At 31.2% G+C, this 20,748-nt stretch overlaps 3 protein-coding genes across 3 annotated transcripts in view; 2 read left to right on the top strand and 1 right to left on the bottom strand.

Moving 5' to 3' along the window:
- LOC123674997 (general transcription factor 3C polypeptide 1) overlaps window positions 1-10,645 on the bottom strand; it is a 31,826-nt gene extending 21,181 nt beyond the window's left edge. The window contains exons 1-6 of the mRNA XM_045610214.1: window positions 9,879-10,645; window positions 7,330-7,520; window positions 5,877-6,013; window positions 4,953-5,445; window positions 3,669-3,840; window positions 2,949-3,165 (exon numbers count right to left, since the gene is read on the bottom strand). Of these exons, the coding sequence (XP_045466170.1) occupies window positions 2,949-3,165; window positions 3,669-3,840; window positions 4,953-5,445; window positions 5,877-6,013; window positions 7,330-7,520; window positions 9,879-10,359 (1,691 nt within the window). The 5' untranslated portion in view covers window positions 10,360-10,645. The remainder of the gene's footprint in view (window positions 1-2,948; window positions 3,166-3,668; window positions 3,841-4,952; window positions 5,446-5,876; window positions 6,014-7,329; window positions 7,521-9,878) is intronic.
- Window positions 10,646-15,592: 4,947 nt separating this feature from the next.
- LOC123685336 lies at window positions 15,593-16,587 on the top strand. Its single transcript, XM_045624997.1, has 2 exons — window positions 15,593-16,052; window positions 16,115-16,587. Exons 1-2 carry the CDS (start codon window positions 15,915-15,917, stop codon window positions 16,292-16,294), a joined length of 318 nt encoding a protein of 105 aa, XP_045480953.1. The 5' UTR covers window positions 15,593-15,914; the 3' UTR covers window positions 16,295-16,587.
- Window positions 16,355-18,940, top strand: LOC123685331 (malonate--CoA ligase ACSF3, mitochondrial). The gene is made up of 4 exons (XM_045624990.1): window positions 16,355-16,496; window positions 16,559-16,901; window positions 17,209-17,493; window positions 17,693-18,940. Exons 2-4 carry the CDS (start codon window positions 16,571-16,573, stop codon window positions 18,817-18,819), a joined length of 1,743 nt encoding a protein of 580 aa, XP_045480946.1. The 5' UTR covers window positions 16,355-16,496; window positions 16,559-16,570; the 3' UTR covers window positions 18,820-18,940.
- Window positions 18,941-20,748: the final 1,808 nt, after the last annotated feature.

The raw sequence follows: 20,748 nt of genomic DNA, 5'->3' as shown, positions 1-20,748 counted from the left end.
TCTTATTAACATTATTATTTACATTGAAAGTCAAATATATAAAAACATGTTCAATCAAATACCCTATTAAAAATTTCATCTCTTCTAGTTAAATTTCTAATTCATTATCAGGCCATGGTTTAGGTTCTTAAAAATCTCTTGGTACATCTTCATCACTTAAAACTAAATCATCATCATCACTACTACTACTTGAACTGGAACAGAATCTCAATGGTGAATCCATGAACATTTTCAATATATTTTCCCGTCTATTCATTTTATGACATAACGTTCAAAATTAGATGCTTATTAGGAAATAAGTAATTTTATTTGAAAATATAACCCCCAAACACTCAAACGAATATTTTGAATCTATCAAGAAGAAGAAAAAAGACAAGTAATCGAAATGTGTTCTTTCGACGAAATTCAAAATAATCACAACTAATCTAGAAATTAAGATTAGTTCGAAAGAACGCTACTAATATAATGATATAATTGTTGACTATTAAAAAACAATCTGGCAGAAAATCACTTCTACAATTCTGCGACTGAGTGAAGTTCTATCCCAGCTTTTCTAGACCAAAAGCTGAATTTCAAATACCACAGTAACTCGGTTAAGAAGAGGGTATACTGTCCAGAGCTGAAGTTTTTCGCTGCCTTACTTACAAAAATAAGGGTATCAACAAACAAACTATCGCGAAAATCTATAAGAGTATATGCAGATCACTTTTCGATTATGGACACAATCTCTATTTGGGCTGTATAAGACCAACCATCAGAAAACTACAAACAGCAGAAACAACACCAATGAGGAAAATATCCAAAATTCGCCATCCCAATAATCCATTTCACAACCCTCCAAACAATATAACCTATTTAAAATTGAGCGCATAGAAGATATATTGAGCAAACTATCCACGAAATTCACCCAAAGGCCGCACAACTGCGAAATACTGGAACCACACTTGAGCCAACGAAGCCAGTCCTGCCCACTCAGTATATGGGAGTTGCTGATGTCCACCTTATCTGTTCAATCAATCATTAATTGATTCACGTCTAGTTGCTAACCTTTTTTTATGCCTCAATGTAACTCGAATTATCAAATTAGTAACCTACAGACATTTTTTAAATAGAATAATTATATTTTTATCAATTCTCCTGGCTACAGGACTAATACTGTCGATGGTCTATTGGCCTTTAGTCAATAAATAGCGTTTCTTGTTGTTTTGTATGGTATGGGCGCTTAGCCAGAACCATAGAAAATTGAAGCAGAATAAAAATTCCGAATATTTCCGTAACAACAGATCAAAATAGGTGGAAATTTAGTTAGTTTATATAAAATAAACAAACTTGGCATTAAACTATTTAACTATAGCTTGAGTATGCACGTTGCCATCAATTATTTCATACAATCTGAGGGATGTTTAACGATGTGGAAAACTTTCAAGAATGGGGAATTCCACAGGTGGGTTTGTTTGTTCAGAAGGTTTATTGCTAATTTACAAATTTCAATGGACCTAAGATGTCTGGTTTTTGGTACTTTTGTTCCAGGTGCAGAAGTCTTAAATTTTCTAATTCTGAGAAAATATAATATGTATCGAAGAACTATCCATGTTTGAAGGACGACTGGTATTCAGCCGACCTTTTTGTGGATTTTTTTGCTCGATCTATGTGTATGTTATTGCATTATTCACTACTTAGATGGAAAACTCTTATTGCTCATTAATTTTTATCCTTAGCATTGAAGAATGAATTTTATTTTTTCTACAAGCGTGCGGTTTCAACCCTTTTTCACACACGCTTTTCAAGTCACAAGGAGTACTCAAGTATTAAAGAATAAAACAAATTCTGCCATGTCTCCATGCACCGAACGCACAATTACCTCAAGAAGACAAAACTATGGTAACGATATGCAGAATTACGTCTGTCTCTCCGAAAAAGGGAGGCCATATAACCTAGCTGGTGCTTCAAATTGACTCAAGCGCTTCTAAATCTCAAATATATGATTCTGCGACAATTGACTTCATGAAATGTTTTCAGTAATGATTCGTAAACAGATTTTATGTACAACAGCTAAGCAATAACTTGTAATTTTTTTTCAATATTCCACTTCATTTCACATTAATTTTTTTATCAAAACAAGATGAAATAATTCTTCCAATATGAGAATTAATTATGAATGATATATAAAACACTACTTAACTATATGAAATTGAAACTGTTAATTTCGGAATACTTATACCATCCTTAAATTTTGAGCATGTGTGTAGTTTCATCATATTAAAAATACATACTTCAGTGTTTTTCATCAAATAAGAATTATATTTTGATGGGATATTGGTCAAGAGAAGATTTGTATATATGAAAATATATCCAATACACCGAACGCAATATAGGTATCGGTAAAAATTTCTGACTAAAAAATTATCAAAAGATAAAATATGCAAAAATGTGATTTTCCAAACATATTTAACGTAATATCATTATATATAGATAATATAGTAGGACAATGGTAGTTTCGCGAAAAGCAGATGACACTACCGATTTTGATGCTATATGGTCAAAATAATGAAGGCTGATAAGGGGAATAGTTACATAACTGCTACCGAAATTTGTACTTTGTTAATAAGAGGTCGCAATATCGAATCTTTCTTCTTTCATAATCAGCAAGATGAATAATGCTATTACTGATGGTTTTGGTAAATTTCTACCATTTGAATATAACAAAGTTCAGTTCAAAAAGAATAATTAACCAAAACAAAAAAGTACTGCACACTACATTCGAGAAACTTGCTCTAGAATAGCCCTAAATCTAATTTTCAAACCATAGATCTATAGAATTATCAGCTAAAGAAGTCCGCATTCAATTCAGAATCTTCTAATAGTTATTTATAATAACGATGAATAATGAGTAGTTTTTGTTTTAATTCAAGTGTTCCATTCAAAGTGTGTAAAATTAAGGTACTTACTATATGTGCCGTTGTTTTCCATGTTCTGTTCTGTGGCTATCTATCATATTTTTAGCTTGTAATTTTCGAACAGCAATTCTGATAGTGTAGTAATCCAAATTTATCTTTTTAACAAGTTCCTGCAGTGTGATTCCGTATTTGCCTGTCTTGAATATGAACCAAAAAACCTCATTCAAAAAGTCTGCATTAATTTCTTTACTTCCTATTCCTCCATCATCTGTAATAAAGTACAAATATTTAATATCACATGCTCTTTTTTGTATTTCTTAGGCCTTTGTAGACCCCACAAGCGGATGCCAAATGCATGTAGAGAAAGGAGAATGCGTGATTATGTGAATAAAAAATATGTACAAGTGGTTAAAATTCGTTATCTAGTTAGGGATATCGAAAACTATTGAAGCTAGAAGAAAACAGGAGTTTAGTAGAGGGTTTCTCTACTAAACATTTTTGAAGAATTCCAAAATTTTGTCAACCCCTCCAGTCGCTTCTACTACATTTTTGTTCACATTTCAAATATTTATAGACCTATCCAAAATTTGGAAAATCAGTGTCCAATCACACTCAACTGGAGAAGTATGATGAAACAATTGTCATAGAAATGAAAATAACAGAAGTGAAACATTGTTTTTATTCATAATTTCAAAATGATTATGAAGTAAAGAACGCAAAAATCAAATACCTATAAAAGATAAAATGATACAACAAATAGTTCACACTCACCCAATTGTTCATCTTTTATATTATCATCATTGTCAGCAGTGTTCCATGTTGCAGCAACATTTACTGTTGGGTCAATTAGTTGAAATATTCGCAATACTTTCTCTTTATTTTTGTTTTTATATTTCCATTCACCCACAGTTGCATTAGGATAAAGATACCTATAAGGACGAAACTAAAAAGGAAGTTTAGAAAATTGACACAAAATTCTTGAATCTGCTTTGATTCAATATTAGGGTAACAAAAAAAATAATATGAAATAATAGTAAAAGATAGATTTGTTCTAAGTAGCATAACATTATTAGATTCATAATTAAGAGTTATAAGTAAATTTAGTTCATCATACTCATCTATAATATATAAATAAATGGAAAATAAATAAACTATAGAAATCCTAAAAATTCCAATAAAATATAGTCAATAGTAAATGAAATAATGCTCCTAACAAAAATTTATATGAACCTAAATTCTGATAGGATCACATTATTGAAAAAAAATAAGTTATGAACCGTTATGGTCGGATATTACTTATATTTAAATTACAATTTTTTCTATGAAAATTTCAAGTCTAATCTTTTAAAAACACGCAAATAGCAAAATATTTTATATCAGTTATTCAGAGTTGCCAAATAAGTGCGAACGTTTATAAGGGGTAAATCCTTGTCGAAAATTACAGATGGGTCTTCCATGTAAACAATATCTCTTAGGCTTTTCCTTGAAGATCACACGCTTCGAAAATAAAAACAAAATAACTTTTATTTTTTTCTTGAAATCAATGAAAATTTGAAGAATAGCATTTTGTGATCATGTTCAATCCATAAAAAAAAGACAGCAACGTATTAGATTTTTTCGATCCATTAAAGAAGTTCTTTTCATGCAAAGTGTTGTATTTTATGTTTTTATTAGGGAACTACTGAATAAATCATTATTTTCAACACATATTTTTAAATTAAGAAATTTTGTTTTGTTACAAAGTTCTGGTAAAGAATACAATAGGAGTTGTTACACCCCTTCAAAAAAAAATATCATACAACAAAATTAAAAAAATATTCAAAGGTAGCCTTTTCATGCCTCAAAATACTATTCCTTCAACTCTTCTGCAAAAAAAAATTTAATCAGTTTTGGAAGCATATTACTTTTCAAAATAAGGCCTAAGAGCTTTTATTTTAATTGATGGTCCCTTTAATTTTTGACAAAGATTCATTCCTTAAAAACTTTGGCACTGATTTAGTAACATCTTGAATATAGATTATTTCATATGTACTGTCTGAAAATAAATTTACTTACAATATCAGTTTTGATATATTTATTGAATTCAGTAGTTTTCATTATTTTATAGGCTCCTGTTGAACGTGGGAAATATTTTCTGAATTCACCAAACTCCAATGAAAATCCAGGTTTCTGTCTGAGGAGTTCTACAATTTCTTCTATTAGAAGAAGAGTTTTGCTTTTTTGTAACCTATAGAATCTAGGAAGGTGTAGGAGTTTTCCTGTTTTATTTTGTCCAGAAGATGCATTCCTAAGTATGAAATACTGATTCCTCAGAAGTTTTTTCCCTTCTAAACTCTTTCTGACATGAAACAAAGATCTTGAATCTTTAATTATAGAGAGGACAGACACTTTTCCCTGAGTGAATTCACCAAAACCTCTTGCACGTCCAATTCTTTCTAGAAGACAATATTCAGTGTCTCCCAATTCCGTTTTTGGATCTGAAATTTCACTTATAATAGCATGTTCCCTCATTTTTTGACTTGCCACTATCACCAATCTATTGCCATAACTGAAATAGAAATTAATCTCAATCAATCTGTTCATAACAAGGGGGTACAAGTACATAAGAATTCACTTTTTATGGTACCATCTGGTAGATTTTCAGAAGTACTCACATATACAGAGCTCTCTTAAAAACATGGAAAAAGATGGATTTACGATGGATATTTACAATGCGTTTCAAGAAACGATCAGTCATCGACCAATACAAAATATAACATATCATGGTGATAATTTAGAATTCAATAAAGTCGCTGTTTGAATGTTTCCTCCCCTCTTCTGACGTAGCATCGAGTAGGCTCCATATTTTTGACAAGTGATTTTTTAAAGAATATGCAGTTTGTAGGTATACACTTTTAAGACCACTTGTCGAGAATAAGTTCCCTGACTCAAGTGCCCCATTGTCAGCTGGCCTAAAATAAATTTCATCAATGTACTCACATATTTAAGGCTTCTTTCAATCCAAGTTTCCTGATAACAGCAGAATTTTCCATTCTAGTCTCATATGATGCACATGATCCTCTAACAACATCTTTGTGAACTATGGAAAAAGGATAAATTTCTCCAGAATCTACCATCTATAAAATTAAAGTTCAATATCATATCAAAACATTAGTTGGTACCAAATAATTGAATGTATTCTACACTACACTAACAAATCAGCCAAGCAATCATTGAATAATATGGCGATTTCAGTTGAAATCTGTATTCTATATTCAAATTCTAATTCTATATTCAAATAAAAAAATAACTGTTTTTAAGGCAATTGACCTAAGTCCTTCAGCCCAATATATTCAAATTATTTTTAAAATTTAAATTTCACAAGCGAAGTACAAGATAATACCAACCAATATCTGTTTCAAGTTACAACATGATGACTTATTTTTTTTTATTTAATACTCAAACTATTTACAGATTGATCTTCAAACTATCAGGAAAGTAATTCCGAGCCCCCAATGAAATTTCAATTGATAATATTATGGGAAATGTAGGTTGCTTGGCAGGACAGATAGTTCCATAACAAAACTCTTAAAACCATTGTATTATTGAAAACACTGAAATGAATTCAAATTTGCTTTGAAATCCCATACATTAATCTTAGAAAAACGACTATTTTCTATCAACAATATGTCTATTTGAATCTGTTGGCCGCACCAGATGCACATATACATAATTTTTTTTTTAGTCATTATGTATTATAATGAAACTGCACATCAAACATTTAGTGTTTTGCAGTGCAAAATGCAGTTGAAAAAAAAATTTTTGAATTTATTAAAAAAAGTGTTTTGCAGTGCAAAATGCAGTTGAAAAAAAAAAAATTTGAAGTTATTTGAAAAAAGGATTATTATAGAAACAATAGCGGCACACTGGGATTGAGGCTGAGAGAGTGGCATAGAATGGGTTGACTAAGAGATAAGTTATATTTGTGATATGAAAATCGCACTAAACAATAGCCCAAATAGCTTGCTTCACAAAAAAATGGGCAATAATTAATAATCAGATAGTTTCACAACTTTGGGTAGAAATTCAATGTCCCACAACACTTCTATCCTCTAACCAGTCAAGTCATATCTAACTAGCAAAGTTCAACTATCAATTACAAGAGGAATTTATTCTTGAAAATAATGATATATATCTGAGCCACTTATAAAAACTACACAAAACTTGAATAAGAAAATAACTACATAAACATTTACATATATATGCATATATTTCAATCCATCGTTTTTCTTCATCATGGATGAATTGTTATTTATGCTCATTATGGTATCTCAAAATTGCTGACTATAATTTTCACTAGCTGAAAGACATAAGTCCTTAGCCATTATATAAACTCAACAAAAAAAGTCTTTCTGTAGAAGTAAATAAATAAATGAATAAGAATTATACTTACAGGTTCTAAAACGATGCCTGTATCAGGGCATACATAATTGTTTTTGTCATAAATAACCAATTTTCCTCGAGGATGTTCCAATATATAGAATTCAAGTTCATCAATATACTTGAGCAAATTCCACAAAATTTCTTCTTTTCCCTCTAACAATGTAGGATGTGATGAGCTGGCTTTCATTCTTGACCATAATGCTAGAAATGTCACAATTTATTTATTCAGTCCTATAGATATTCATAATAAGCTAAAAATTCCAAGACAAATGTTTTCAGTGGTAAAAACACTTTAATGTTTCATTAAGTGTTCTATCCCGACTAGGTAAGACTTTACAGTAGCTTATACAAGTAAGACAAAACGGTTATGTCCTGCATAGGCTTTTTAAATATAAAAAAATAAATTATAATTTTTTGAAACTAATCTTAAATGTTTGGTTAATCTTTAGATTAGCGCCCCCTCCCCAATTTTGATAATATTTCATATGAATTCTTGAAATTGGACAAAGTTCGAAAAATGTTATTTATTCAGGAGTGAGTCAACTCGTAAAAGTCGGGAATGGATATAAAGAATAAAAATCTTCTTTAACGTTTAGTATTGTGATAATAATCCGCTAATAAATTAAATAATTTATCAGTGGAACAACAATAAGAAGCAGAAAAAAATTATGCTCAAAGAGAAAATATGAATTCCTCAAAACATTTTTTGTGACCATTTTCTATTCTGAAAACATGCTGACAACTGTAATTTGAGATGGTAATTTCTCATTGGTTGTGTTCCATATTGTTATAAAATTTTGGAATTATAAAAATGATCAATTTGACAAATAGAGAATATGTCAATATTATGATCTTGAATTTTTTATTAGTAAGAAAAATAGACGAGGCTCAGTTTAACAAAGATAGTGTGTTTAATACTTAGATTTCTGACGGTCACTTAGCACATTCGGTTCATCTTGACTTCTTACAAAATATTTAACCCGGCATGCTACAAGGCATTATTACATTATCTTTTCGGTTTAGAAGTGAGGAATTCCTCACTTCTAAACCGGTATCAAGGTAATTACCTTGATAATACTTATCCAAATAGATAGATCTGTCGGGGAAGACCTGTTTCATGGTCTTCTCAATCTCCAGATCTCAACCAGCTTGATTATTTCTTGGGGAAAATTGAGGGATATGGCTAATGCTGAACACATCCAGTCAAGAGATTAGTTGAATTAAATAATTGACTGTTTTGATATATTGAGAGATAAGTAAATGATTTTCAATTTGCACAACTCTGTGAATAACTTTTTCCGAATTCCAATATTATAAGGAATTCATTCAATTTCTTTAGTATTTTTATGACTTATAACTGAAATTCGATTCATTTGTTGTTTCATCATTAAATGAATTAAATGAAGCTCCTGACCTTCTTAATGATTTTTCAGGAAAAATTCAACGTTTAATATTCCATCACGAGATATCTCAGTCCTGTTTATGTGAATAAATCAAATTTTTCAAACTTTGCTCAATTTCAAAAATTCATAAAATAAGAATATTAGATGTGACGACTTCGAGTGATACCGCGTATTGAAGTTGAATTTATGTACTTTCCGAAAATATGAACAATGATTTCAAATTAAAAATACATGAACACTTCAAGTAAAGATCCACAACAACTGCTATTGTCAATCTTGTAGAGCAACTATACAACCACTTAGATGAAAAAGAAATTAGTCAAATCGCATGCTGCGATCTATCAAAAGCATTTGACTGTGTAGAGAGTAGACCATCAACTATTACTAAGGAAGCTAGAGTGCTATGGCATAAGGGGAAATATGCTCAAACTATTAAAATCATACCTAGATGACAGAAAACAAATAACCTTATGGAATGGGGAGACATCAGGGATGGAGTTGATTCGTTGTGGAGTACCTCAGGGCTCGGTGCTGGGTCCACTGTTGTTTCTAATCTACATCAATGATCTTCCACAGAACATTACATGCACTGATATTTGCTTATTTGCTGATGACACAAGTATTTTGAACCATGGTAAGAATATGAATGAAGTTGAAGAAAGAACAAAAAGCTCACTAGTACAAGCAATATCTTGGTTCAGTAGCAATAAATTACAGATGAACAAAGAAAAAACCCAAAAATTTCTTGTTAATGGTAATAACCATGAGTAATCAACCCGGAAAAGAGATAATATGCAAATATCACATCACCGACTTGAGTCCAGCCGGCAGGGTATAAACTACGACTGTGTGAGGCTCTACAACATGTTGCCGCTGGAAGTCAAAGTAATGAAAAGAAAATTTTTCAAGAAGAAAGTTATGGGACTGTTATAAGACAGGACAATATATTATGTTAAGGAAATTTTTTGACAACTTGTACATTTTTTGGAATATTTTTGGGAATAAATTTACTATTACTATTACTACTATGCCAATAAACTGTTAGACATATAAACACTCTACTTTGCACTACAGTAATTTCAATTCAATAATAACCCAATATAATTGTTGACAATATTCAAAAACAAACTATCTTAAACCTATCTTATAGAATTACCTTCAACAGTTATACCATCCAAGCCTTCCAAACTTATTTCATCACAAAGGTCATGTAACCAATCAACATAATATGTGTGTTCATTGCTGCTTTTCACATCATCAATATGGAATAGATCCTTCAATTCCTCATCAGATTTCAAACGTGTGGTTCTATATTCGAATTGTATATTATCTATATTGTACATTTGCAAATTCTCCTCAACATTACTTTCATAATCTCCCATACTCTTAAATTTCTTGATATTTGGTCTTTCTTCATTTTCTTCATCTTTTTCATCGTGTTTTCTTTTATTATTTGTGGTAATTGTATTGTTAGATCCGAAGTTATTGGATAGTGTACGTAGATAGCTCTCAATGATATCAGGTTTCTTACGTATTGCGCTTATTCCATCAGACTTCTTACTGGTTTTAATATTTTTTCGTGCAACCACCTTTTTTTGTGAAACTTGTTTGAGTTTTGGTTGAATAGATTTTCCCATTTTGAATAGATCGTAAATTCTTGAATCTCAAATAGAAAAAACAAACAGACCACACAGCAACAACTTGGTCACTTAAGAATCTTAATGTAATGATATACCAGTCACACAGAACTAAAGCAGCATTTGCATTCTTTTGCACAGACACGAAATTCACCTTCAATTAACAAAGCATGAGAATTATTCAAGGAAGAAAAATATTTAAACATTCTCCTCGTATTCAATGACAGCTGATATAACCTCAGATTATCAGTCACCACAGAATAGAATAATAGATCAATCAAAAATGGTCAAATTTTAGATAATCGACAGTCGTGGCCTGAGTCTGGAGTATTCTATGTTCTAAGGTTGGATTGAAATATTTTTAGAATTTATTTTAGGTTATGTTGCTATAATTTCAATTTAAAACAAAAAATATCATTCAAAAGTTTTATTTATCAAAGGCAATTGACATATTTGCTTAGAATAGTAATTATCTATAAAAATCAATACATAATATTCATTATAATGAGAGATTTACGCTATACCTTACTGAAAAAAAATACCTACCTATTTATACCTACTTTATAAAATTCTATGTGATGAACTATTGAAATTTCTACACAAACATGAAAGATAAAAAATCTTCAGTTGGATTAATCTATCTACCTACGTTATAGTGCTCATTTCGTAATTCACACATTTCCTAATTATCACAGGTCTTCTTTGGTACTTCATTTTCAGCTCATTTGGAGGTTGTAGGTGGAGATATGGAAAAAAAAATTATAAATTGTGATCAATTAGTAATTCAATTTAATTTGATATGATAGTTCTGGATCACGTAGATGGTTATTGTTAAAATCATTAATATTTTCTTTACAAGAAATATTTAGGGAAGATCTGGAATCATAGGGATGATATCATGATAAAATCATGGATTATCTGACCTTACCTTGCCTGAAATTTAGAAAAAAGGACTTGAAATTAGTGACAATAAAAATCATTTTATCTACCGACTGCTAACAAACCATACAGGCACAATTAATTGTTGGTTATAAAATCTTAAAATCTAATACATATTGGAAAATAGGGATGGGAATACCAGTTACTTACTAGACGCGTTACATTCGCGACCGCTCCAAAATACCGCGATTTTGTAACTGTGGTTACAGGTAACAAAACCGTAGGCGATTGCGGCTGAGTTGAATACCAGCAACGAAGGAACCGAGAATGTTGGGATACCTAGACTATTTGTTGACTGTCCTGATGAATGACGATTCATTGATTTTCTACGTAATTCTAAAAAAACGTACGCTAACATAACAAAATCATAAAACCATAAAATTTCTTTGGTGGCTGACAATAAAAACAAAGATGATGGTGTAAATTCAAGGTTTATAGATTTAGTGCAATCTAAAGACCTTGGTGTGAACTCCAGTGGAAATATACCATCATCGAGTATTCAATTCAAGAAATTATATCTATATGTATCTGGAATTTCATTGGCGAATTGACTGAATATTTCAGATTTATATACTCATTTCACATATAAGGTAAAAGAACCAGTGATCGTCAGTGATCTAGTATTCGTCCCAATTACACAATTTTCCGTTTTATTAAATATCTAGAGACATCTAGCTTTTAAGTGATTAATTAGGCTCAAAATTCAAAATGTGAGTATTTTGTGTTGTCTACTTCAGTTACAATAATGTTGGTAACACTGTTGTTTTGACAGGGTTGAAAAGTAGAGTTCGAGAAAGTACCGGTTTACCTTTACAGTGTTTGCTAAGCAATTCTGTTAAGGTAGGTGGTAACATTATTATTGCTACTATAGATTTCCAATACCGTAAAATGAAGTTTTTATTGATTATTTCGGGAATAAAGTAACAAATAACGTTATTGCTAATGAAATTCGGGAGTAAACTACCGAAAAACATCGTAATTCTAGTGTGACGAATACAGGTACATCACAGATAGAGTATGTCTCAGTAACCGTCGAAGTTGACGAATACTGGGACATTTAACGTTAAGATCAAAGTTGCATAACACAACTTTGTTCAAACACAATAATTTAGCTTTTATTCGTATAATTATGCTGAAATTCCAAAGTTTACGAGGATCAGTAATCGTCATAGTGTTTTATGAAAGACGTGTCGAAATGAAAAGCTCAAAATCTTGACGATTATAGGGACTTATACCTGACGAACTCTGATTTTTTTCAGATATACGCAAGAAAAATGGAATCAAAGCGGTTCAGATATTCGGAAAATGATATGTATAAAGCTCTTTTGGCTGTTGAAAATGGAATGTCTATCTATTCAGCCGCGAAGGCTTTCAAAGTACCAAGAATGACATTCAATTCAAATTCAGAGGAAAAACACCCATTATCAGAAAAATGGGACCTCTTTCCATTTTATCTAGCGAAGAGGAAATGTTATTGGAAAAGTGGATCCTCCATCTAGCATCTGTTCGTTTTCCAGTAAATAAAGAACAACTTCTAGATAGCGTTCAAATATTATCAAAACAATTAGGAAATCAAGACAAATTTCCAAATGGCAGACCAGGTCGCCGCTGGTATGAGGCATTCTTAAAACGGCATCCACTGATAGCCGAACGAAATGCGCAAAATTTAACTGCAAGGAGAGCCGCTGTTACGGAAGAAAATTTGAGAAAGTGGTTTTCCGAAGTTAAAACTTACCTAACTGAGAATAATTTGCTAGCAGTTTTTAACGATCCTCATAGAATCTACAACTGCGACGAAACTGCATTCTTTTTAAGTCCAAAAGTGTTAGCAAAAAAGGACCAACACTATACAACGAGCCTTCAGTCCAAAAGTGTTAGCAAAAAAGGACCAACACTATACAACGAGCCTTCAGTCCAAAAGTGTTAGCAAAAAAGGACCAACACTATACAACGAGCCTTCAGTAAAAGAATTAAGGAAACTACCAACATGCGAGTCGCCACCATCAGAAGCCGTTAAAAAAAACTTTATATTGGCCTTCCACATCCTTCATCTACCACAAGTTAAAATCCTCAAAGAAAAAGAAATAAAGAAAAGGTGCCTGCCGTGGTAACTTCCATGGAATGGCAACAGTATTTTTCCAAGAAAGAACAGGAAAAAGAAGACAAAATTTAAAAAATTGAAGAAAAAAAAAGAAAAAGAGAAGAAACTGCAAACAAAAAAAAAGAGAAGAAAATAGCAGGAAAAAAGAAGCTGTGTAAGGACACGAAGAGACGTGAAGAGAAAAAGAAATGTTTCCTCAAGATGGTATTGCAAAATATGTGAAGAGGAATTTGAAAAAGATATGATACAATGTTTATCGTGCAAATGTTGGATTCATGAAGTATGCGCTGGAGTTTCTAAGAGTGCTAAGAAGTTGAATTGTTCACTTTGCAAATAAAGAAAAATAGAATAACACGTTTTTGCGATGATTGTCTGTTTTTCATATAGTTTATTGACTCAATTTCCTTATCCTTTCTGACTGACGGTCATTTCGACATTGCTGTGACGAATACTAGGATAGGTCTAAGTTGGATATGACGATTACCGGGTCAAATCCTATAATTTTATTATTTTAATTATATCTTTAGTTTAACATAATTTTATTGGATAAAGTTTGTATCTTTCATAAAATGAAGATTCTGATGAAAATATATCAAAATTTTGAAATCTTTTGTGATCGTGATGTAGATTTACTAAAAATTTAAATCTGTGAATTGGCTTAAACTGACGATAACTGGTGCTTTTACCTTAATCTGTTTTTTTGATTGCCTTTATTTTACAGAGAACTTTTAAGTATCTAGGTATTGTTCCATGGTGAAACTAATATTTTCAATCAAGTTCTCATTACTTTGATACTTGCACAAAGAAATATTCCATCAGTAGGCACTAAAAACACAATGGCAGAAACAATTTTTACGAAGTTACAGGTTAACTTCGAATTGTTCTTTCACGATTTTCTTGAAAACGAATGCTAAACAAGTAACATAATGCAAAAATATTTAATATTCAATCTTTTTTTCATATTATCATACTTTAATTAAGCAATTTAAAAGTAACTCTTTCTGCGTATAATAGTAAGAAATTTCTCCTCATTGAACATGAATGTGAAAATTATAAAAGCACTGATAGCAGGAGCTTTTGAGCGATCGTGAGGTGGAGAATGGCTTATTTTCCTATTCCATTCAATGATCTTTAAATCTAGTTTTAAATACCTATCTCCTGCAATATGAAATACATAGGGCATTGGACAGAAAGGACATTTTTTATTGAAAGGTGGTGCAACCTAGAGAAAAGCGCAGCGAATAAGAAATATTATAAATGAATTAAGTTTTGTAAAAGGCACTGGCGTACTGTTTTTTTTTCACAAATATGAAAGTCAATGTCAGTGCGCACGTCACTGTAGTTGCTGAAGACAAGGTATTCAACGTGAAACCTTAATGAGGTATCCATTTTTACTAAACCTTGTTCAAATATCCCAAACCGTTTCGAAAATATCAGGCAATTTGTTATTTATTTGGAATATATAGGTTTATCTTGAAAACGAAGTATTTTCGGATGAATCCTAGAGGACCTTTCCGAACTCCAATAACTCTGAAAACAATATCCTGAAATTGTAATCACTTATGTCCAAAACCAAGTTAATTTCAATTAGTTTATTTTTTAAGTTCAATTTCATTAAAAGTTTCAGTTTATTGAGGTACCTTTGAATACTTTGTTCACTTTTATTTTTCAAATGATGAGTTTAATTTGATGACTCAAACCGATACATAGAAATTGACAATAAATCTTTTGCATAAGACACTGTTTCTCGAATGAGGTTATCTAAATATATCCATAAATAATCAACTGCTATATATAAAATGTGTGTCGTAATCTGTTCATATTCATTCTGGACTTCTTACCCAATTCAGTTACATTTTTACAGGTAAAAATGTAATTGAAAAATGAAGTAACGAAGAAGACAACAGTTATCAGTAGAAACAATAACCAACATCGAGATCCCGGCAGGTATCGATATCCTAATACCACAGTATAGGAACTACTATAGTTCCAATACTGTGCTAAGCTAATACCTTGAAGCGTTTCTTGTTGCGCCTCAAGACAAGACGTTCATTCCAACTTCGAAGACCGGTGCCGGTACGCCGTAACTATCGTTACTTTGGAATCGGTTATAAAGTAACCGATTCCAAAGTAACGATAGTTACGCGCCTTCCACGAACGCTTTACGTTCGTGGAAGGCGCGACAAAGTTACTCTAAAATACCGTTCCAAAATCGCGGTATCGTAATAGAGTCCCATGCCCCATCCCTAAATTCTCTACAATAATCAATAGTAGACTTTGTCTCTGTTTAATAAGTTGAATTAAATCCTGATATTTTGTTTTTTTTATTGATCCCTACAAATTATGATGCATATTATCATATATCAGTAATTGGTTTTTATTGTAAACTGCTAGCAATTCTGCAGTTTCATTTCCTTGTGTGAACTACGTGATACTATCAAAGTTGGTCGATTAGTCCACAATTCTTTATATCCTCCATTCTTCACTAATTAAATTAAAAGCTGATATTTCTATCATGGCATCGGCAAGTAGTGCTAGTGCCAAAACTCTTTTTGATGATTCTAAATTGAGGTTAGCAGATAGGGTTCAAATGAATTTGAATAATATATGTTCACTTGCTAGACAGATAACAAGAGGATCGAAGAGTAACGAAGTGAGTCAATTATTTTATATAAAATAATGCAATTAATTCAAGTTCACATTATGATTTTTCAGATATTGATGCACTCAGCTAGGAACTTCGCAGTACACGAACAACAAATGGAAAACAGTGAAAAAAATCTAAAAAAAATGCAAATACTAGCGGTTCACTTAGGCTACCAACAAGATTCTATTGAAAATTCCGCTCGACAAATTGAAGAGGTCAAGGAACAAATATGTGCTATGCACAGATGAAATGTGTTATAAAATGGAAAAACATTTAAATTGTGTTATTTTGAAGTTAAAATGTCTGTCCTTGGTTCTTTAAATTTTATTTTGTTGGTAATAAAATAATTGGAAAACGCAAAAAGTCAAGTGAATTAATCAAATATTTGTATATGAACTTTAAATCTGGTATTTTATATCTACTTTGGTCCTTTTTAAATAGGGTGAAAAGGTAAATATAAATTTTTTCATTTCAAACTTGGTTAGTATTAATTTATTAATTTATTTTTTCAGAGAGATAAAAAAATGTTATTTAATTGTTTGAAAAAAGATTTAACTATTCCACTAAGGACACTCCGCAGATACCTGCAGTCTAAACCTTGTCCTACAATTCCTATTAATTTGAAAGATGATAGACCATGTTTCAAAAATGTTGTAAATTTTCCTGATAAAATGGCTTTTTGTGATTCAGTTGGCAGTTATACATATGGAAATATTTTTTTAAGTGCTAAGCAATTGTCCCATGAAATTTCAGAGAAAATGATGGGCAAAACTAATGAACGAATATTATTCCTCTGTTCAAATAATGTGAACTATATTATTACCTTATGGGCTATCTGGATGTCTGGACAAATAGGTAATAATCCAAGTGTTGAACGATTGCTTGAACAATATTTCAGTGTTAATAAACTATGTATTTTCATAAATATCTAAACATTATCTGGTCGGTATACTTTTTCAGTATTATACATTTTCAATTATAATATTTTTTTCATACCCAAACACTGAAAAATATTATTGGAATTGAGATTATATATATTGTTGTTTTATCAATATTAAATTTTTTCCCCCATATCTTAGAACAGAAATCAAGGATTTGGGTTTCTCCTAACTTAAACATACATAAAATTGGTAGATACTGTAATAATATTCTGTAATTTCAGCTGTGCCATTGAGCCCTCTACATCCTCATAACTTGCTGCTTTATTATACAAGTGATGCAAAACCGAAAATGGTAATAACATCTCCTAAATATAAAGATATAATAGATAGAATAGCAAAAAATACTGACACACAAATGTTAGTGTTAGGGGATAAAATGAAGTTGAATTGTGCTCAAAATTTTCCGGAGAAAGATTGTGATTTGGAAGGTGGCTTATCGGATTCCTTTTACAAAAAGAGTGATGCATTAATACTGTATACAAGTGGTACTACAGGATATCCCAAAGGTAATTTTAAACATTTTATAAGAAAAGCTGAAGAAGTTGTTTCTAGCTGTTTTAAGTTAACAAGTTTCAAATTTAGATGATGATTTATTTAAATTCAATATTTTTATGACCATGGTTAGAGATTGTGTGTCATTGATTACTCTAAAAAATATTAAATAATAGCTTCATGAACTTAATTGTAATAAGTGCTTTTTTTTAGGTGTAGTATTGAGCCATAAAAATTTGTGCAGTCAAGTAAATATGCTTGTAGATGCTTGGAAATTATCATCCAATGATTTATTACTTCATACATTGCCATTAAATCATGTTCATGGAATTGTAAATGCTATGTTATGTCCATTAACAGTAGGTGCAAAAATTATTATGTTACCAAAATTTGATGCTAACAGTGTTTGGTCACACCTACTTGGAATTAATCCAAAATTTAGTGACCGCAAGATTAATGTCCTAATGGCCGTGCCCACAATGTATACCAAGCTAATAGAAGAATATGATAGAGTTTTCAGTGAGGACAGTAAAATGAAGGACTATATTAGAAATACTTTGAATGGTCGTATGAGACTGATGGTTAGTGGATCAGCACCATTACCCAAGCGAATATTTGAGAAGTGGTTAGAGATAACAGGACATGAACTATTAGAACGGTATGGGATGACAGAAATAGGAATGTGCCTTTCAAATCCTTATGACTCCAAGAGACAACCTGGATATGTAGGAAAACCTTTACCTGGAGTTTGTGTAAAGATTATTAATAAAGATATCAACAATAATTCCCATCTTCTTGTAAAATGTTGTAATATCGATGATAAAATAACTGTTCAACTTCATATGGATTCAATGGAAAAAAGAAACCTATCAGGTCATCTCTTGGTAAAAAGTAATGGAGTTTTCAAAAAATATTTTCAAAGGCCTGAGGCTACTACAAAAGAATTCACAGACGATGGATATTTCATCACAGGTGATATAGGAGAATATGACATTGAAAAGGGTCTGTTTAAAATATTAGGAAGGGCCAATGTTGATATTATAAAATCGGGTGGATACAAAATAAGTGCGTTGGACATTGAAACCCAATTATTGAATAATGAAGAGATCAAAGAATGTTCGGTAGTAGGAATTCCTGATGAAAAATGGGGAGAAAGGATTGCTGCTATTATAGTTTTGAGTGGAAATAAAACAATTACACTGGAAGATTTGAAATCGTGGGCTTCTGATAAGTTACCAAAGTATAGCATTCCTTCTATTTTGAAAATTGTGGACACTATTCCAAGAAACACAATGGGCAAGGTTAATAAGAAAGAATTGATTAAAACTTTATTCAACTGATTTTAATTGTAATATTTAAGTCTGATTATTTTTAAGTTACATATTTGAACCAATATGATAATATAATGTTTTAATATTCATTTATGTTTTGAAATTACACAAATAAATTACATTTTTTGTTTTTCAGATATTTTTCCTAGTTTCATAAGTGAAAGAAATCTATATTATATAAATAATCAACAAACCCTTTTTTTAACCATTTGGTGAAATCTATACATATAATAAAACTGTTGTGTCAGTTTATTTCTTAAATTAATTAATGAAAACATTAGCATGGATAATAAGACATAAACATCGCACAATTGTATAAAAATCTTGACTTTTGAATATATCTGATTGTTATAGTATGGATGTTTCATTGGTGAAGGGAAAAGAGTGAATACAGGACAGCAAGGTGGTTCTAGATATACCCCATTTATTGGGTCTAACTGCCTTGGTGGAGATATAGGCTTATTCATGAGTTGTGCACATTTCTTTCAGTGATCATATCAAATGAATCACACATTACATTTCTTTATATTTGGCACACATCTTTCCCATTCAAACCTTAAATTAATCACTCAAGGAGCACAAAAAATCCAGGTCTGGATTAACGAAAAATTATGAAACGATTGTATTTAACACCACTTCCGCGCGGAACCTTTTTGAATGTAATTTTTTACTCTAGAAGCTCTTCTATATGTTGTCTCCAACTATTTTTATGTGTATGCAATAAATTCGCACAACAGTGGCAATAAAGTTGTCGGTATTCCTTTGAAATCTAGTGTACATGTCACCGTCGATATTGTGTGGAGGAAGGAATGCGAAGTGCAAGACACTTTTTTGGCATTTCTTAGTTCTAAATATTTATATAGAGAAAATTATATCACTCGAATTAGAAGTCTAAAGTTCAAAAGAAATTGTTCATTCACACAGTTCAGTTAAAATAAATATGATTATCATTATCATATTTATTTCAACTGAACTGTGTGAATGAACAATTTCTTTTGAACTTTAGACTTCTACTTCGAGTGATATAATTTTCTCTCTGAACTATAAAAGGTAAACTTTATTGCTTCAGTTTCATGCTTTTGAAATTCCATTCTTCCATATTTTTTTTAAATTTCAGGCTTTTCTGATATTCACAAATAATTGTTCATTTTTCAATCAGGTAATTGTTTTCATAGTCTTTTCCAGGGCCACCGCCAGACATTTTAGCGCCCCGGCAAAGTGAAATTTCACCTTTACCTAATTTATCTATAAATTTTCTTCAAAGAAGCCTATTTTATTGTTCGTATTTTTTGAACGACGTTTTGCCGATTTTATCAAAAAACGTCCTGCATTGTTTAAAAGTACGATGCTCTATTTATAAGTTGATAGTAAAAAGGCGACGTAGTTCCTAAAGGTACAACAAGACTTTTTCTTAATAATTGACTTTGCGCCCCTACAATTTGGCGCCCCGGCAGATGTCCGGTATGTCGCTCCTGGTGGCGGCCCTCGTCTTTTCACCATTCATTCATTCCTATATTTCAATATTCTGACTATTTTATAATGTCTAGATTGTGGTGCTGAAGATACCGGGTTCGAATCCTGACTAGGTCATGCATGTTGTGCATGTCTGGTGGTGGTTAATAACTTTGTTAGTCTTATAGATAATGAAATTTTCGCTGTGTGGATGGCCAAATTAGTCTAGCACATATAAAGGAAAAAAAAATGTCTAGATCTCTACGAGAATAGTATATATTCTAAAACAAATTGCAGAATGGGCTTGTATTCCAACACGAATGCGAAATTCAGGAGCGAGTTTCCTCTATTTCAGTCAAGTTTTGTGAAATACTGTCGAAATTCAATGAAAAATTCAGATTATACATCCTAGTGCTTTTTGTCTTGGCAATTGGTGTGACTGTTACGAAAATGTCAGATTACGGAATTTAAATTTGAATCGTACGT

This window comes from Harmonia axyridis, chromosome 1 (genome assembly GCF_914767665.1).
Source record: "Harmonia axyridis chromosome 1, icHarAxyr1.1, whole genome shotgun sequence".
NCBI lineage: Eukaryota > Metazoa > Arthropoda > Insecta > Coleoptera > Coccinellidae > Harmonia > Harmonia axyridis.
This window is presented reverse-complemented; position numbering and strand designations above follow the sequence as displayed.

What these genes read in the sequence shown, in the direction of transcription:
- LOC123685336 (XM_045624997.1), top strand. Translation starts at nt 15,915, where the DNA reads ATGGCATCGGCAAGTAGTGCTAGTGCCAAAACTCTTTTTGATGATTCT. An exon ending in GAGGATCGAAGAGTAACGAA is followed by an intron (nt 16,053 to 16,114) that starts GTGAGTCAATTA and finishes ATGATTTTTCAG; the next exon opens with ATATTGATGCACTCAGCTAG.
- LOC123685331 (XM_045624990.1), top strand. Translation starts at nt 16,571, where the DNA reads ATGTTATTTAATTGTTTGAAAAAAGATTTAACTATTCCACTAAGGACA. An exon ending in CTGGATGTCTGGACAAATAG is followed by an intron (nt 16,902 to 17,208) that starts GTAATAATCCAA and finishes CTGTAATTTCAG; the next exon opens with CTGTGCCATTGAGCCCTCTA. An exon ending in TACTACAGGATATCCCAAAG is followed by an intron (nt 17,494 to 17,692) that starts GTAATTTTAAAC and finishes GCTTTTTTTTAG; the next exon opens with GTGTAGTATTGAGCCATAAA.